The sequence below is a fragment of the Ooceraea biroi genome, chromosome 11, assembly GCF_003672135.1.
Source record: "Ooceraea biroi isolate clonal line C1 chromosome 11, Obir_v5.4, whole genome shotgun sequence".
NCBI classification, from domain to species: domain Eukaryota; kingdom Metazoa; phylum Arthropoda; class Insecta; order Hymenoptera; family Formicidae; genus Ooceraea; species Ooceraea biroi.
This window is the reverse complement of record NC_039516.1, coordinates 4379590-4399373: the sequence shown is the minus strand read 5'-3', so window position 1 is coordinate 4399373 and position 19784 is coordinate 4379590. Positions and strand designations below refer to the sequence as shown.

The 19784-nt window shown below is 41.1% G+C and overlaps 2 protein-coding genes across 6 annotated transcripts in view; one reads left to right on the top strand and one right to left on the bottom strand.

Annotated features, from left to right (window-relative positions):
* Positions 1-76: 76 nt before the first annotated feature.
* LOC105282956 (BTB/POZ domain-containing protein 7) overlaps positions 77-19784 on the top strand; it is a 51925-nt gene continuing 32217 nt past the window's right edge. The window contains exons 1-11 of one of the 4 annotated variants that reach the window (XM_011345308.3): positions 77-500; positions 1515-1784; positions 2078-2460; positions 2626-3176; positions 3273-3436; positions 3520-3904; positions 4003-4155; positions 4245-4401; positions 4502-4680; positions 14981-15196; positions 15536-18626. In XM_011345308.3, coding sequence (XP_011343610.2) covers positions 1546-1784; positions 2078-2460; positions 2626-3176; positions 3273-3436; positions 3520-3904; positions 4003-4155; positions 4245-4401; positions 4502-4680; positions 14981-15196; positions 15536-15829 — 2721 coding nt within the window. In that variant the 5' untranslated portion in view covers positions 77-500; positions 1515-1545 and the 3' untranslated portion in view covers positions 15830-18626. Of the gene's footprint in view, positions 1785-2077; positions 2461-2625; positions 3177-3272; positions 3437-3519; positions 3905-4002; positions 4156-4244; positions 4402-4501; positions 4681-14980; positions 15197-15535; positions 18627-19784 lie in introns of those variants that run through there. The other 3 variants (XM_011345309.3, XM_011345310.3, XM_020032847.2) reach the window with 3 other exon arrangements.
* LOC105282954 lies at positions 4811-11704 on the bottom strand. Of its 2 annotated transcripts, none has more exons than XM_011345304.3 (3): positions 11567-11704; positions 6686-6795; positions 4811-6599 (listed from the first exon to the last, which is right to left on the bottom strand). In XM_011345304.3, coding segments are annotated over exons 2-3 (1239 nt in total). In that variant the 5' UTR covers positions 6688-6795; positions 11567-11704; the 3' UTR covers positions 4811-5362. The 2 variants fall into 2 exon arrangements, with proteins under 2 accessions (XP_011343606.1, XP_011343607.1); XM_011345305.3 differs by lacking the exon at positions 11567-11704 and adding an exon at positions 7578-11549.

Genomic DNA, 19784 nt, shown 5'->3' with positions numbered 1-19784 from the left:
GCCCATCTTTTAATTCCTCCGCTATGAGCACGAGCCGTCGTAGTAGTACGAATCAACGTGAAGTCAGCTGCGGTTATATTTTCAAACGGTAACTCGAGTAAAGCGAGCTTCTGTTTTAGAACAGTTTGAAATCAAAGGCAAAGGAGAAAACAAAACCTTTCATTCTCGAAGCACCGCAATTCCACGCCGAATTAGGCGGATTTTGCAAATCGCGTCGTTCGAGTAGCGAGTCGCAGGATCGCGCGCATACGATCGATCGTCCGTGCGATTCGACCTCTCGAACCGCCCTCGGCGGCACCGTTAGGCGCAACGACTGCGATCTCGTCGCTTTTATTTACCACGCTAGCCTGCCCGTTGGGAGCGGGGATACGCTCTCTCGCCCGTGTGTAAACATGGCTGTCGCGCTTCGCGATGGTTAACCGCGTCGTTTCTCGTAGGCCGGGGCGTCGCGGGTGATCGCGGAGCGACATGGACGAGGAGCGTCGGTCTCGGACACCCAGGTAACCGCCATCGAGCCGCCGAATTCACGCTCGCCCTCCGCCGTCGAGCGGATCCCGCTCGCGACAGCGGCGCGTCCGCGTACGCGCTTCCCCTCGTTATCGCAACCCGTTTCACTCGCGCTTCCCTTTGTGTCGCGAGCCGTTTTCGGGTTATTTTTCGCCCCCCGTTGAACGCGAAGGTGAGTGAACCGCCGCCCGTGCGTCACGTACGATCGTTGATTAGGCAGCGCGTCCGTTCGCGTCACGCGTACTCGCGTTGCCACTCGCTCGCAATCCCCGCTTTCCTCCCCCCTCCCCGCCACTTTGGTGTGTCGTGCGCGTCCGTGCACAAGGAGGGCCAAGTGTCCAGACGCAGCGTTGATCCCGCGATTGTCAAAATTCTCGCCAACTCGTTTTCTGCCTCGCTCCTGCCCCCGGATGGCGATGCCGCTCGGAGCAGTCGTGGAAATTTGTTGTCATGTGCTGCATGGTCAATATGTCCGTCCCCATTCTGTTGCCGAGTGTGATTTTAGGATAAAAATAAAGATGTGTGTGTCTGTGTGTGTATGTGTAAATAACGTTAATGATGCATAAAGAGAGTTTGTCATGTGTAAGAATTGATAAATACAAATGCTTGTTATATATTGCAAACAGGCAGAGATACATGGATAATTGTGTAAATAAGATGTTTTCTATTTATCAAGAGTAATTTACATGTAATTGTGTAAATAAGATGTTTTCTATTTATCAAGAGTAATTTACATGTAATTGTGTAACTAAGATGATTTGTATGTATCAAGAGAAATTACACATAAATAGAGAGATTGTTATTCATTGCCATTATCATCGTTAGTCATCTTGCTCACGTGTCCTTGTGTCAGATTTTAAATTCAAATTACTTGAATTTCTATAGCTATGCAAGAAGCATTTTGTTTTAACATGATTTGGACTACTGCTAAATTTGTCGCTAATGTATATTATATATATATATATATGTGTGTGTATGTGTGTGTGTGTGTGTGTGATTTATTTCAGGGTGTCGTCTGGGTGAGAGAGAAAGAGAGCAATGAATGTACTTCGCATTTTGACACCGTGTGTGTTACAACGCCGACGCATAAGAAGTGTAGACACTGCTGATACAAGGGATTCCTGGTTCATGAGAAGACAGCTTGGAGATGCCTCTCACATAACACATAGAATGGGTGCTTCTGCATCATCAAGCATCACCAACGTGGGTGGAGATTCGGTCCAAGCAGCCAGGCTTTCAGCATCAAGTAGTCCAGAACAACATGGCATTGCAGTTAGGTACACTATCATTGTTTTATGTTATTTTATACTATCTATCCGATTTTTAAGTACCTTCTTGAATAAAAAAATGTGTATTTAACTTATATGTATTTTATTTATTTTATGAATGTAGAATTTTGATGAAATAGACCGAACAATTTTTCTCAAATAGAAACTGCAAATGAGTAGTGATTGTACAAAATAATATAGAGCTTGATGTAGCCAAATGTCCTTTAAAAAAAAAATATATATATATATAAGTAGAGAAATCATTCCGCAGAGGTGAGAATCACACGTCGAACTCTCCATAGTTGTCTATTTATGTACAGAGAGAAGAAGAAAAAGATGACAGGATTCGCAACGTTACGCAAGAAATTTATCAGGAGACGTCGCTCCTCCAAGGCGTGCGATCACGGTAGAATCATTAGGGATCTGGTATCCACATGGAGCCACCTGGAAGCAACGGCCCTGCTGGAGGAGTACGAGGCGTTAGCCGCGCTGAAAGACCTCCACGTTCAGGCCGAATTGGCGAGGCCGCCAGCCGCCACGTTCAAGCAGGACCTGTCGATGTTGTACGACTACAAACACTGCTCCGATGTCGATCTTGTATATAGGGGGGCGTGTTTCCCCGTTCATCGAGCTGTGCTTTCCGCCAGATGCCCGTACTTCAGGGATCTACTGGCCGGCTGTCCTGGTGCGTATCCGTTGGCTCGTCACGATCTAAATCCCTCTCTGAACAGCGAAAGCGTTTCTTACCGCAATGTCCCCCCCCCCCCCCCCCCGTAGAAATCGGTGTTGCGTAAGATACCGTTATTGCGTCGCTCGCGCGTAATGTGTGCGTATGTATGAAAAATTGCAGGATACGGTGCTAGAATATGTTTGGAGCTGAGGACGCCGCATCTCGAGGTACAGATGTTCTCGGCACTGCTGCGGTACCTGTACACCGGCGACATTTGCCCGCACGATGCCACGCTGGAGGCGAACCTGCTGCGACGGCTCGGCGAGGAGTTCGGGATGCCAAATCCGCTGGAGCACGATCTCAGATACTTACTGGACACCGGCGATTACGCGGACGCCGCGCTCGTATTCACCTCGGACAGCGACTACCAGAGGCCGGACAGCGGGAGTTCGGAGTACGGATTTCGCCCGAAGTTAGAGCTGCCATGTCACAAAGCGATACTCTCCGCGAGGTCCCCCTTCTTCAGAAATCTCATACAGAGGCGGACCAGGTCCGGCGAGGATCACACGGAAAGGGCGCTTCACATACCTACTAGGATAGTACTGGACGAAAGTGTAATCCCCAAACGATATGCCAGAGTGTTGTTGCACGCTGTCTACCTAGACACGGTTGATTTATCATTAATCTTGCGGGGAAGCGGTTGTGGGAACAGCGCCGGCAGCCTTGGCGAGGTACAAGTTTCATATTGTCAAGTAGCAATTTTGGTAGTACCTCGCTGTCGCCTTTACCTAATTACCTAATGCCAATTCTTTCGTTTCGACCCGCAGGTTCAAGCTCTGACGCATACAGGTCGAATGCGGCCGAGCCCTTTGGAGGAAGCGATGGAACTGTACCAGATCGGCCGGTTTCTCGAGCTCGACATACTGTCGCAGGGCTGCGAGGATCTTATCCTCGAGTACCTCACGTTGGAGTCGTTGCCGACTGTTCTCAAGTAAACTTTGATTTCTTTTTTTTCCGTGAAAGATAGAAATCGACCTGTTAAAAGCTAAAACCTCGGTGTTTCGCGATGGACAGATGGGGCAGTCAACCTCACGGATCGGCGTGGGTGCACAGACAAGCGTTGCATTACCTGAGGGAGGAGTTTCAGCCGATCGCGTCGTCGTCGATCCTGCATCAGCTGGATCACGCCCATCTGGGAAACGTGTTGCAAAGCCATTTTTTGCAAGCGAGCGAACTTGAAGTGCTGCAGGCGGTGCTCAAGTGGGGCGAACACGAGTTGGTGCGTCGGATGGAGGACCGGGAGCCCAACCTGCTCAGCCACACCGTACACTCCGTGACGAGGAAGGGCATCAAGAAACGTGATCTCAGCGACATCGAATTGCGAGAGATACTGAGCGAGCTGTTACCGCTCGTCCGAATAGATCACATACTGCCGCCGAATAGCGAGGCGTTGACCCAGGTACGCATTAGTCACTTCCGCGATGCTGCTTTTAGCTGTCCGAAAGATCGTTCTTTTTTTTTGCGACGCGATTAATGCGTACTGCGTCGATAATTTAGGCCATCAGGAGAGGACTGGTCTCTACGCCGCCGAGTCACATGATAGGAGACGAGAGGGATAATTTGCGGGTGAACGCCTGGATAAGAGGCGGCAAGAAGAATGGCTTTTTTGTCAGGCCAAGGTTATTCATGCCGTATTACGAGGAGATTAAGGTAATAATAATAATAATAATACCTCTGAGAGCCGCGGGATACGCTTATTTCTTGGAATACGCTGACGAATTGTGTTTATTCGCCGCCAGTCCTTGGTGGAAGAGCAGATGGTCCCGGAAGCCGATTTGGTGAGACTGCGAAGGCCGCGATACGTAGCTGACATACCGGATGCGTTGTACATGGTCGAGGAGAAACCGAGAGTCATGGGCACCGCCGGCGTCGACGTTCTTGCCGCGGTGTTTCCAGGTACTACGATTTTCCAAGCGTGCTTTCGAAAATTTACAATCATGAATAAAAAATCGAAGAGAAGAAAACAATAGACTGACAATGTGACTAATTTTTGCAGTACCAGATTCCGCGACGATGGCCGCGATGCTGAAACGAGAGCAGAAATTGAGGCAGTCACCCAGTTGCCAACGGGCCATAAGTCTGCCACTTTCCTCGCGACACGAAATCAATCGGCAAGTGCGACTACGCGTCGTCAGGGAGTTCAACTTGCCCGATACCGTAGCTGATCTTCTGGAGGTGAGTACTTTCTTTGTTGCTACTTCTTTCTTCCTTAGCTTGCTTCCAAGTTTAGCAATAAAGCAATAAAATCTTAATAATAAGGTATTAAAATATATTAATAGAGAATCAGCAGCAAAATATCACGAAATTGCTTTCTATATACATTTTATTTTGTGAATATTTTACAATATAAAATTCACGTTTGTCAATGATCTAGAGACAGATATATTTCATACAAAAATTGTAAATACTATAAATATAAAAGTAGATGATGTCCTCGCTTTAAAAACTTAACTTATTAAACTATTAGGCGCACCTGCTCATGCGCGTTATATACCATATATACATTAAAAGTTACCAATTTTCTCATGCTAAATGCTTCATAAAAATGACAAATTTCATCTTTAATGTTATGCCAGATAAATTGTCCCGTTTGCATTAATAATGTCTCTTACAAGATTTAGTCTTAGCAGAGTCTTGACTTGATAAAATTAATATTATTAGATTACCTTCTACTAGTTTCTTATCTAATATTGCATTACAAAACTTGTCATATATATCTATGTACATTTTTATAATAGTAGTCATGTGCGCAACTTATCACCATTTTTCATATTGTCAACGTTTGCGTTATCCATTTTTAGGAAAATGTAGTTTCTTGCGAAAGATCGATTTGTTACAAGCAACCTTTTGCCGTCGCTCACTTCATGAGCCAGCCGTTTTGATCGAATATAGACAATACGTGCAACATCTTCTGTTTGTAGTTATCGTCATTAATGTTGCCCGTGAAAATATCTTTGTCCGTTGTTTCACTGATTTCCGTGACGGAGCCACGCGCCGCTTGTATTACCTGTATCATCATGATGCATTGGTTGAATTTGATGGGCGCGCACTGGTTCAGCTGTTCAAGAAATTCGCTCTTCGGAAACGCATCCGTGTCGACACTTAGTGATCTCAAGCATTCGATGAAGGAGTCGTAATACAGGTCGATCATGTCCTCAAGATGATCGTCGAGCACTTCCTTACAAGCACTTGAGATAAGGAAGAATATGAGATCGTTTACGCCATAATCGTAGATCGTCAACTGGAAGTCTACTATTTTCATGTTGATTGGTTTGTTAAATTCGTCGTACTTGAACAGCATATTGTTCACCCAGAAGTCGCTGTGCACGAGCGTCGCCCAGGGTTCTTGCGGTGTCACGGTAGTGCGCAGTCCGTATTCGACCGTCTTCTCGATCCTGTCCAGATAGGGTTTCGCTTCCTTCATGCACTTAAAGTCATCGTGCGCCTTCTTTATCATGTCCAACACGCAGTCCTTTGCAGACTCGTCCACCGCGTACTCCAGAGTGGGCATGATTACTTTCTGAAACAACTCTGGCTTCTTCAGCTTCAGGCAGATCGTCATGGCGTGCAGTTTAGCCAGGTGGCCGATCGCGAAGTACATGTGCTCCTTGTCCAGGCCCAGGATGCGATCCTTCGTCGTATAATTGAGATATTTCAGATTCTCTAGGACGATGGCGGCTTGATCGTCGAAACGTTGCGGATCTCGTAAGCCCAATCTGCCGCCAAAAAAGCGCGGCGCGATGATGCTTAGATCTTCCCGCGGAATCCCGTTCTCGTTCTGCAACTTGAGGAACTCGGGCGCGACGATGCTGTAGAAGTCCAATTCCTTCTTGAAAGTTATCGGACTGTCGAACAGATCTAACAGATACTCCGATCTCGGCGGTAGTTTGACGACCAGGTGTAAGGTTCTTTCCTTGTTATTTTGCTCGGCACTGATGTTGATGGCCAATATCAAGCTGCCGAAGTTCTCGCCCGGGTCAGTTAGCGGCTTCCACTCCACGTCGTATATTTTAAAGTCGGAACCATATGTTTGCGCTAATAACGCTTCCAGGTTTTGTACAGGAAGCATTTTGAGTGATGATTGCGTTTTCGTCCTAAATAAGAAATAATTTTATATCAGTTGTTGCCTCTGTTAAAAAATTCAAGTGCTGTTGTATAATATTATTACAAAAAGACATACATTGTACGTGTATGTTATGCGGAACTTCTTAGAGTCGAAGAATTCCTTGACGTAATTGAATATTCCTTAATTGTCACTATTATATACAAGTATTTCGGAGTTTAAAACAGCTGTAAAATAAGTAAATAATATTTTTTTAACTAACAATTGCTTCAAATTAATTGGAATACGAGATTCTATTATTTGTTGGTAATTCAATTCTCAAATCAATTTTGACACTGCATTAATACAACTTTTCGTCTGAAGCTTTTGGATACAATGACATATTTTCGAATAATAATAGTAGAATATTTCCATTTGCAAATTAAAAATTTTAATAATGTACTATCAAATATACTATAAAATAACCGATATTAGCAGAATTTAGCAAGCCAATTGTCAAAATAATCTCGTTATAAATATGTGATGTTATGAATCCTTGATTGTTTTCGATCATGGATTATTTCACTGCTTCTCGGCGATATTATGATCTAAACTTAGTTTGCCAATTATCTGTAATGTGCTCTTTGCATGATTATAATTTAGTAAGATTATGAATTAAATTTTCTTCCATACTTTGCGTTTTACATTTTATAACACTTTTTCTTCTCTTTTGTGCACTATTTTAGATGAAAAAACGACAAATATAGATTTAATTTATCGAGGGAACACATGAAAGGCTAACATTCAAACAATCGACTTGTTGAGTAAACCGATTTTGTTATATAAACTTCGATCATGGCGAAAAATGTACAATTTATTACAAATATTTTATTATTTTTATACCAAAATATAAAACATCTCTAAAAGTAATATTTTAAATATATTTCAGTTTTTAAAAATTACAATATTTGTCTTAGACATGTTTGCGTACGTGGATACCTTCCCGATATCAGTTCATAAAAAAGCTCACCTTATCGCACACAGTTAATTGATTTCAACTATTCTCGATACGACAAACATATGTATTTTTCACTCGTTCTCAAACTAACGTTCGTTCGCGCATAACATCCAGCATCAACTGTCATTACGCTGTGAAGCGCTGCTATTATATATCATAGAAGAGAGCGAAAGAGAGAGAGAGAGAGAGAGAACGCCAACTGAACTGTCGATATGCTCGTCCGGACTATGACTCGTTCATGCAAATTCAAACGGTCAGATAAGCCAACTGTTTTCCTTATCGCCGCTCATAAGTTGCCGTGCATAAAGTAAAATTCAAAGTGTAATGATTACGTAAGAACAACAAAAAAAGCAAATTACTACAGGAAAACGGATTGCGCCGACCTGATTTTACGGAAGAAGTAACGTGGAGCTTGACGTCTAACCAGCGTGCGTATGGAGTGCACTAAGCAGAACGCAAACGTCATTATCTACTGCACTTACATGGATACGAGCGTCAGTAAACACGCAGCTGAGTCTTTCTGGCGATTAATCGGGTATTACGGCGAAAGAGTGCACGGTTTGTTTAAAGTGTACGAGCGATATTACGGACGTTAAAAAAAATCAAGATAAATTGTAGAAACAATGTAAATGAGTGCGTCCGCAAGGCATAAGTAGCATAAAATATTGTTAGAAATTTACATAAACCTTATAAATTAACCCAATTGATTAGACACATTTGATAGCGGCTTCATTTTAATGTCACGTTTATCCTAATCCAATAAATATTGCATTTTTTTTATATATGTATCAATGCATATCTGTCGAATATTTTATTTTTTTATTTTCATATCATGAACGCGAAGCAAAGTACGCATCGTGAAGATTGTTAAATATAATGCTAATGGTGATTCAAAATCTTACAACTCACCGCGCATTGAAAGCACTTAATTACCGTGGTGCCCTTGTATAATTGCTTGAGTGACTCCGTGACTGCGATGACACGTTTACGGGTGCCAACGCTATGCGATATTTTTAGATTGTATTGGCACAAGTCTATTCTGTTCTGCTCTGAAATTGTAAATGGGGACGCGTCGATTTAACGTCATGCCCTCACTTCCTCTTTTCTGTAGTACACGTCGCAAGGGTATATTATATTTTCATTACTACTCAATGTCTTTCCTCCTCTGAAACTTCGCTATTTTATGATACAAGTGTCACTAATAATAAGGACAAAACACCAAAATGAGAAAGTTTAACTCGAAGAAACAGTCTACTATTAAAGTAATATTTCATCCTGACATCAAATTGATTGATTTAGTAATAATTGGCAAGTTAGTGGTAAGTAATCACAGCCTACGACGAAGTTGAATGAAACAAACAAAAATGCTCGAGGCAGCAGTTTGTCTCTTCCATTTTTTTTTTTTCATACATCACGCACGCGTCACGATCGGTCAATAATCATATAAACGCATGCTGTATTTGCATTTTATTTCCTCCTAATAGGCTCAGTCGTAATTCCGCTTCACGCAATGCAAATGCACTCTTAACGCGGAAGTTGTTCTGCGTTAGATTGTGCTCCGAGTTCTCATTTCACAAAAGCCGCGCACGGACTTTTAGACGTGTTGTCTTGTTATGCATTATTTAACTTGCGTAATTTCTCACACTTCTTGCGCCCCGCTTACTCATCGCTCTTCGACTAGTTCGATAATAATCTGTTCTCAGCGAAAAAAATTGCTTGCGTAATCCACTTTCGTTTCCAAATACATTCCGCGCTAAATATCTTTGTAAGCTGACGTGTGAGATATCTTCGCAACTTCACCTCGGATCAAAATCCTGCTGAAGCGAGATTCACGTGTGAGATGAGAAGAAGATGAGACGGCCACATTGGCTTGCGCTTTATTTATCGAGAAAAAAGAAGAGAAAGAAAACAATGGCTGGCAATTGGTATTTTTCCGCGATCACTTACCTTCCAACACTCACTGCTAATCAATTTTATTGTTGCATCATCATCATCATGTATAGATAAATGACCATGCAATTGAAATGACACAATCGCGGCCGTAACAATAAGCAGATGCCGCGGATTAATTCAAATCGTGCGTTCTAGTGAAGGACTTGTATGCGAAACACGGTCGCTGTAGCCGCACGTAGACCAGATAGTAGACGATGCGGTTGAAAACTCGGGAACGCGTTTATCGTTTTACCCGCAACTTGGAGATTGTATCATAATTTCACCCAGGAAAAATGGAGATTAACTGCACCAATGCATATCTAACGATTTTAAGAATCTCGAGCTGTTAAGAAAGCTATCAAGCTCCATTAGAAAGCTCCTACGCTCGTACATAGCATCCATTAAGCTGCTTATACAAGACGGACTACTTAACGAGCTTTCAAGATTCTTTAAAGTGGGAAATATCGGTTTCCGTGCCATAACTCGTTGTAAATGCATCACGCGGATGCTGCACCTACTAAAATGCTTAAGAGGGCTTGTTACAATAACGTTTTGATTTTATTTAACACTTACATCGCCCAGCCATCCATATGTAGATATAGGCGTGTGAATTTCCACATGGATTCTCTCATTTATACACAGATTGACAGTTTTAATAATTTAACGACGGATGATTTTATTCGCTATTTCGTCGATCGAATCGAGACCGAATCGAGACCGAATCGAGACATCGGATGAAAATGAAACCAAATATCATTTGTATAGTATATGTTATTGTAAAAAACAAAATTAAACATCTAAAGTTAACTGGGTCTAAACTGAAGCAATTAGAGCGACAAAATGACGTAACGATTGGATTCTGTCTTTTTGTTACACTAAATGCGTTCACGGCTAAAATTGGAAATCCATATTAAGATTACATCCCCGATCGTTATCCTTCTTCTTCTCTTCTTCCTTTTAACTTAGGACCCAGTCCTGCATTTCCCATAAATGTGTCTATTTTTTTTTGTTTTCGATCGTTATTCGATATAGAGTAAATGCGAATTTTTATTATTCCATTCTTATCGTCCGTGTTTCCACTCTTGCTCTTGGTCGATATCGATACTAAGATTATGCCATTGGCAGTTGCGTTGCGTAAACGCGAACAAGTAGCAGCAATACGCGGACCTAGCATTACCGCGAAATAATGCCGACAACAAAGGCATTTTCGCGCGTTATGCAACTTGCCGCCTCGAATGCAGCTTCACCAGATTGCCAGCTGGTGCTGGCATTATTTCGAATAGCATGTAATCAAGTATTTTGTCACGGAGTCATTTAAACGGCACATGATGAGATCTATTCGTGCTCAATTAGAGTGACTGAGGACTTTTTGCACGGTTTGATATGTTAGAATAGAATATAATTGATGCCTTCAGTGTTTTGCACGTTGCTAAAAATACATATTTCATTTTAAATTTAGAATAATATCATATAATATGATATAATCTCTCTCTCTCTTTCTCTTCTAAAAGATTGCATAGTATTATGCACATATCATCACAGATGTTATGTGAAGAATCTGGGACACTAAATCTCTTGATCTGCGATCAAGGCTATTTCTTTTAGTAAGTCTCAAGTGACAACTTGAGTCGTTTCTTGCAAGTAGTTTCAAATGGTACGCGTACATATTCTACAGAGAACAATAATTTACACACACAAGATACGATATTTTCAATATTTCGTTCTTACCTTTATCTTCTGTTAATTGGTGAATAAAATCAAGTTTGTGATATCTAAAGTTTACTTAACTAATCTGACTTTGAAAACTTTTCTTATGTTTATTTAAAATATGTTAATTTTCTCATTTAAATAAAAATAAGGTTCCCGGAGCAAACGTAAAAATTTGTATAGTACTCCAATTGTATTATATAATAATTGTATTATACTCTTGGATTTTGGATTGATGGAAGATTGCCGCTTAATTGACGTATGTATTTTGTATTTATTTATATTAGTTTAAATTGACACACATTTACGTATGTTCCGTTAAATCTTAGATTTTCGCATATGTTGGAGAAAAAATCAGTTACCTTAACACATTCTGGACAGTCGGAGATAATTGGAAACGCGTTCGCCGGTGATGCGATGAGTGATGTGACACGTAGATGAAGTGGTCTCGCGCGTGACTCGAAGAAGATGAACAATAGCGTGAAACTCTGTTTTTTTTTAACGTCTGCTTTATGCACCGCGTTGCGCTGCGCGCGTGGTGTCGCACGCTGTGATAGAACGTAATTCGCGCGACTAATGTCGCCGGGAGGCTCTCGTCGGCATTTGACTTTGCCTCCACTATTCTCCCCCTTTTCCCGACGCCCGTGTTATCTGCGACTTCTAACACGGTATCGAATTAGATATAAATGTGCAAGAGAAAGAGAAAGATAGATGCACGGGCAGACGAGTCGATAAAATAATGATAACGCGAATGCTGCAAGGATGCGCACTTTGTTCCAGTGCAATGAGATGCAAACGAAATCCTCCTCGGAAACATTCCTCGGAAGCGTCTCTCTCCGTAAAATCGTGATTTCGAGCAACCGTAACGCCGGGATTTCTCAACGTCAGCGTCCATGGTCCATTATGCTTAATTTATTTAAAAAAAAATAAATGGATTAGGATGAATCATTGGCTCATATTGCGAGACTGCATTTATCTTTTTTCATTAATCTTTAGATGTCTAGTATTCCTCTCTATCTTCCTTTAATTTTTCCTGTTAGCGCCGAGATATCTCGATGTTGGCGAGGTCATGTATATTTATTATTTTATTAAGGTTCTTACGCTACAAAAATACGGAAAAGTAGAAAAGTGGAACAAAAATTCTTGTCACGGAATAGACTTTTTATTTCCATTTTTTTCTATTTCCTTAACGTGTTGTACAGCGTTACTTTGCTCTATTCAATTTGTTAAAATTCTTGTTACATTATTGTAAATTAAATTCTTTAATTTCAGAAATTTCAGTTGAGCATTAATAATATCATAGAATGTTATATAACATGCGATGCTTGTTACCGTGATGTATTTTACTTTAATTTAACACGATATTTATTAATATCACATTAATTTGATATTTTATTTGTTATTACTTTGAAGAGTTTTAAAAATAATTTTTCGTAATATTTAGTTTCGTATTGAATGGGGTTGCAGTGATAATCGTGGTATCATATTGGGGTGACAAGTGGGTGACTCATGAAACGATACTGTCAATCGGATGAAATGCATGCAGTCTGTAGTATTATGCATGAATAAATGCAAATACGTATTATTAAACACATACAGTATGTTGCATCACTGTGAATGCGTATAACGCGTACAAAAGTGCATACAAAAATTATTGAAAATCTGAAAACATGTTCGAAATATTGTTTTTCCTGTCCGATATTATATAAATTTTTCAGTATAAACCGGATTTATTCTCAATTTGTTAAAATCGACATTAATCTTTTTCCTTGCAATAATTAACGAAAAACTCATCCGGTAAATAAATATAATTTAAAAAATATTAATTACTTTTATTTATGCTGCGAGTGAAATTATAAATACAAAAGTTTTATTTTCACAGGAACCAATGTAAAAATAATATCCAATATCTGATTGCAAGTTTTATTTCAGCGGATGTTAAATAAATGATTGTACTTTTGTGTTATATAGTCGGAGAAATCATTTTATATGTTTGTGAATACGAAAGATCATACGTTTTATAATTGTATGCTCGTGTTAACACTATCCCGCGCATGTATATTCATCTATACACACGGCACATTATCATATTCCGCATGCAGTGACATAACATGTTTCTAACATGTCAAAACAATATTATGTAGCAGGAAGAACTTTGGTAACTGTTTGCTACGCTTCCTACATTTCCGAGTATCACTAGATGATGCGAAATTCAAAAAAAGTCTCGTCATTTCGCAGTTCACAGCACGTATTGCATTATTTATCGTTTTTTAAATAATGATTCATGCATACAAGATCGACAAGGAAAAACGAGGAATAATTATTTCGCTGACTAGATGAACTCGCGGGGAAATTTTAGGATCACTCTGCTTGCATCTTTAATCGTATTTATATTAACATATTATTGACAAGTGACGTCATTTGAGTACCGCGTACAAGAGCTCATACGCATGTATGTACGTTCGACCAGAATCGCAGTAAAAACTAGATTAAATGTGCAGTTTTTATAGAGTTCCACATAAAAACATTATGTTTAATATAATATTACAAAAAAATTTCCATGTAAATTGTTGTTTCCCGTATTAGTTGTAATTAATCAGTGCTGCGTGATTCTGCGATAAAGCGTTAAGTATATTCTTCTCGAGCACGTGCACTATTTGCATACATTTTTACTTAAAGCACGTCATTCTGTTCGAAATGTTTTTCAGAATTAATTGCCTGCGATCGGTGACGCACGTATCATTCTCGTAAATTCTTCATCGTCATCATTCCTGTCGTTATTTATCCGTAGTTTATTCAACAGAATCCTTTGATATCTTACAAGATAAGACTATTGTTTTATCAAACTGTAAACATTATTTCTCAGATAGCATTATAATTCTTTACACATGGTATAATCGTTGATATCATCGGTTGCTTGTATCTTGATGCACGTGGCACGAGCCGCAGTAACGTGATACTTTATGGACTAGAAATACAGCATAAATGTAATGGCTAATCGAAAAAATGGTAAGAGACGGATGTGCGAACAAAGGTTGAAGGGAAAACGTAAAAATTATACGTAATCCAGTGAAGATATTTCAATACACATTACGATATATCATCGTTCGAGGACGCGTTCTGGAGAACGGAGGACGAGTTTGTTGGAGAGATTTATGCAGACACAATTTTTAAGATGGTCAGGCATGTGCAGGAAGATCCTAATTGGAAGAAGACCCATCCGAGAACAGGTGGCGAGCTACTGCGCGTGAAAATAATTACACGTATGGTGGCTGCTGGCGCTACCTCTGCGACCTCCTCCATGCGCTTGCTAATTTGCAGCATAACGTATGCAACGCATCGCTCTCTCCGCTCGCTATATATGTACAATGTAAATGAATGTGTATGAGTAGCTCTTTACATGCAGCACATGTCAATTAGGTCACGGGCTCGTTCTATTTCGGGAGAGAGGGAGAGGGCAGAGGACATCCTTCCCCCGATCGACGCAGATTCATTTCTAGCAATTCGTTTCCCCGCACTCTGTACCGTGCCGGTTCATACAGGCAATCGACTCTAATTCTCGCTACGCATCGTCTATTTACGTCGTTAACTCCGTCTCATCCACAGCGATCTCCAATTAATGTCCGTTGCGTGAGCACCGCTCTAATCGCGGATCATCTCCTTTTCCTCTTCCTGCTCCTCGCGCGTGTATTATTCCACGCGAGCGTTTAACGCATCTCTCATTTTCAGAGGGCGACCGAGCGCGCGATAATAAATTGCCTGCATATCGATTTCAGAACACAGCGTCTTACAGTATGAAAGAGCAAAACGAGCAGAGGATGACAGATATAGAGGACATTGACTCGCCGGGCATGGGTATTCGTGTGAGAACTACCGCCCCGGTGTGTTACGGGAGGAACATGACATTTCCTCGGCCGACTTCGTCTTACGCACATAGACACGAACTTCCAGCTATAGTGACCGAGGGAGAGAGCTGCAGACTTCTTGCCGAGGTAAGGGACGATTATGCGTTCGCGATGCCGCACGGGATCCCACGTGTTTCGGCCACGGCGTCCCAACTTTCCCCATGAAATTTTCCACATCGTGATTTAGAGAGGAAGGAGGAAGAAAGTCTTCGAGACATGGTCTATTTAGCAGGGATCGTTAGCGCAATCTTGTTGCAGCAACCCGCGCTGTTGCGGAACCAACTTCCGTTTTCCGTTTTTGTGGCGAGTTTTTTCTCTTCTTTCGGGGCGCACGTTCGCGGAAAACCCCTCGATCGGCGCGTGCCACTTCCCTCGGCGCGCGATTGGAGAGAGTGTCACGTATTCCCTCTGTTCTTCCGTTCGCAGCAACAAGATGGCAATTCCTGCAGCGACGGACAATTGTCGGGCGTAATGCCGGACGTAGCGATGGCGACGGCCTCCTTCGGCGCTTTGCATTTAATCGAGGAACAGGAACTGGAATTGGATCTCGGTGACGGGGCGTCGCACCTACTGCCGCATGTCTCCCCGTCGAGCGGCGGTACCATCGAGGCGGCCCACCGCTCGTCGCTTTCCCATCAGCATCAGAGGCACTTTTCCGGCCCGCCGCCACCACCGTACGTGTATCATCGTGCTGGCACTGCCTTACCGAGATTTATTTGAAATTTATACATGATATGCGGAAGCGAACATTACGGCAACTACTGAGTCCCCTTCGTCCCTCTCTTCCGCCCCTTTTCACCCCCTACGGCCCCCTTTATTCCTCTCTTTGTCTCTCTTCCTCCCTTCCGCCCGTTATTATTGCATAGTATGGCTACGTAGTGTGTATCGATCAAACCTTGTTATTGCGGGTACAAATTTATTACAAGGATAATTGTATGTACATTTTATTTAAAGCAGGCTTATAGGCGAAACGTAGGAGGTGCTCGGTTTACGAGAGCATCCGTAATCTTACCGGATCTAGTAGTTTGGCAAGGCACAGTGTGAGATACAAAGTGGAGTGAGTTCAGCTTATTCAGTACGGCGAGACTTCGTGAATCTTGTGTATATGAAGGTTCTGCCGTACTATCATATATATACATATATATACATAAAAATGCAATATATATATACATATATATATATATATATATAAACTAAGTGCAATCGTGCAAAAACAAAAATGCGATTGTGATTTATACATATAAATATGTAATCGTGATATGTGTATATGGGTGTACTTATGTGTGTGCGTGTATGCGCGTATGCGTGTGTATATGGAACATATGTGTATTCGCGGTTCCGGTTTCCGAAGTGTCAAGACTGTTAGCCAGGAAGTTCTCTTTTTTTCCAGAAGGAGCAAAGGAAACGATGTACGATATATTGAATAAGTCGCGTCTTATCGCAACACCATCTTTACTTGCGCGTAATTGCAAGTGACGGGAAAGTGAAGGTACCATGTGTTCCCCGTATGCTTGCTTCCTCGCGCGGAGAAAGCACGGAGAATCGGCGGCGGCAGCTCACGCGAATGGAGCTGCGAACCGCTTGATGACATTTCGCCATGCTAAACTTTTTAATTTTTCCTCTCTTCTAGGGCAGTTTCGATGTATGACGGGCTATAGTAAGACTGTAAGTATACAAGAGGAATCCAATCGATAAAACATATATCGTGCGCGCTTAGAGATGACGTCCGGGGCGCCTTGGGTCGTAAAAAGCGTGCGTGACGCTCACAATATTTAATGGGTTAATTAATTATCGCTAAGTGCCCGCGGGTGCATGAGAATGTTCTAAGAAAAAATTTTCCATGAATTTAAATGTATCCCACTAGCTTTGCTGCCGCGACTCTTAATTATAATATATTCGAACAAACGAGTTACGTATTACGTACGGGGTTCCAAAGCAGCGTTCCACAAAAGCATGCTTGGCTGAATTATTGGTGAAAAACGGATTTAATTTTCAGATTTCAGATTCCGAATTACTCGCGATCGAGAATTCTTGATTAATTCTAAATAATTTTAAACAATGCAAAGAAAGGTAGCAAGTCTTTCACTCAGTAGTAATGTTTGAAATTTAACTTAACCAATTTCCGGTTTAGAGAGGACAGACATTATAGTTATCAGAATGAATAATAATTGAAGATTAAAAGAGTGGCATTTAACTTTAATTTTCACTGAAAGAAAAATCGCTGAAACGATGCTACAGCTTTGTCAATGAAGAATTCGTAACTGAGACAAACTTTGTTTCTGGGTCACCGTTTCGTTCCACGGAAGCGTAGAATGTCAGATTCTATTCCAATTCTGTGGTAATAGTATGTACAAGCAGTAAACTGTAAAAGTAAACTGCGGGAAACATGTCACTTTCACTCTCGTCGAAGCGGCAACGATCAGGCGGGAATTAATCATGTTAAACGTACTGGCGTAAGATTAATACCGGCGATATAGCAAATATTCTTTATTTAATGTAGCTCCTTTGTGTCGACATGAGATGTAATTATTATTAAGATACTCGATATAGAGCTCGTTTATAAATAATCAAGGGATTCCTTTACCGTCCTTACGTTTTAGATATCGTACTTGAAATTCATCATTTCCTACATATATGGGCACAAGCTACCCGTGAAAAACTGATTAATTGTTTAGTTAGTTCAGTTAAATTTAATTGCGTTATACATGCATTTTGTTATGTTCTTTAGCAAGGCGCATTTTGTCCTAGTTACATGAATGGAATTCGGCGTTGTCGGCGCTGTTACTGTCGCAGCTGACATAAATTGTGATATTATACGAGAAAGTTATTGGTTTGATCATTGTGGTCTATATAATAAAATTTCTCTCTTGCAGACCTGGATTATTAGGAGAGGATATATTATTATCGTGTATAAAATATATTGTTTTATATATATAACTGTGCGCGATTCATAAGCTCTAAATACCGATCGTCCGCTTTATAAAGTGTGTCACTCGCGTTTACTATTATGCGGTTCGTGAAATTGTCAGATCTGTCATTGAACGAAGAGATATCGAAGGAGATCGTGAGTCTATGTCAAGTGGCGTAATATCAACAGCGATGGCAGTTCGTGAATCCGCGATCGATCGGCGAAGTTATTTAAAGCAATTAGACCAACTCTTAAGACCAGAATAAAGGGATAGTGTTATCATATAGATAGATTAATACTGTATAGACTGAGGTATATCGCGAGAGTAGTATTTTGACATTCGTGTAGTCTTTGCGTCGCAAAAAAGGAAAAAAGAAAAAAATAACGATAAGAGAAAAGATAATTAAGATACTTCCACTCGCGGACGTTCGCGATTTTTCTTCGTGTACACCCTTCTTTCCTCGAAATTGTTGATTTGTGTGTCAGGAGGTGTCGATACGTTCGCTGAAAAATAAAATCCTTGGACAGTTTATCTTTTTTATGACTCACGATAGGTGGCTCGCCAGATATATTTAAAAAAATAAAGTTTAATAAATATTTCCGAATGGACAAGCAGTCTGCATCTTCTTTCACCACTTCGTTCCAACAATCCATTACAGCTCTTATCACTATATAATAGAAAAAATTGCGTTTATTCTCGACGATTCTCTTTACAGATGCGTTTATCGTTAATCGATTTAATTATTAATTTCTCTTCTTTACCGTAAAAATCGAATTCAATGCAAACAGCGTAAAATGAAGTTAGTGTCTGTACTGTATATCAATTTTTGCGATATCAGTATCTATAATTGGTTGATGACATCGTTTAAAATTAGTTATGATAAATATTAATGCGTTGGACGAGCAACGAGCGCGTTACATAAATAATTGTGTCGTGTTTCCAGCAAAATGATATTTGACTAACGAGACCCGCAAAATACATCAAAGCGGATGCTCAAGGTACATCAGAACTTTCCCACGCCATTGCTCATACCGAATTTATGATAAGGCATACGTTGTACGTACTCGGAGAAGCCGAGGAATATTGCACGACAAAATCCAGCCTCACCATATTCACGTTTGACGTCACAATACCACTACGCTTACGTGCGTTACGGCGGGATGGGCGGCTGCACGGCATAATTTAGCATACAGAGTCGACGATTCTCCTCACTTCTCCTCTCCTCTCCTCTCCATTGCCACTCGCGTCGTTCGAGTGAAAATTCTTGTTGGTCGCATATACACTTTTCGTGTAAAAAGTACATAGCCGCGCGGAGTTTATCATGTCGCATTTATCCGGCGTTATCCAACACAAGTAAACGAATTTGCCGTGGATGGTGGGTTGAAAAAATAAATGAAAGGCGATTATAATCACTCTTCTCTGTGGCTCGATTTAGGACTTCTTAAAATATCCCCCGAGGGATCACGATACGAGATAATTGCCGGTGTTTGCTCGGAATTAGGTGGGCCCATTTATCACACGCTAATTATGCTCTCGCTCGTGTGCGCATAATTATAATCCGCTTGAGTGTTCGAAACTAAACGACGATATTTAGCTTCGAGAAAACAAGAACGCTTAGTTGCATAATACATAAAGGTATGAGGATGGTTTGGTGTCAGATGTTTTGGATACAGTTCTCAAAGTTCTTGCAGAATCGAATGTTGCAAAATCAACGTCTTATCTCGCGTTTGTCTTTTTAGACGTTCCATATATGTCGAGGTCGTGCT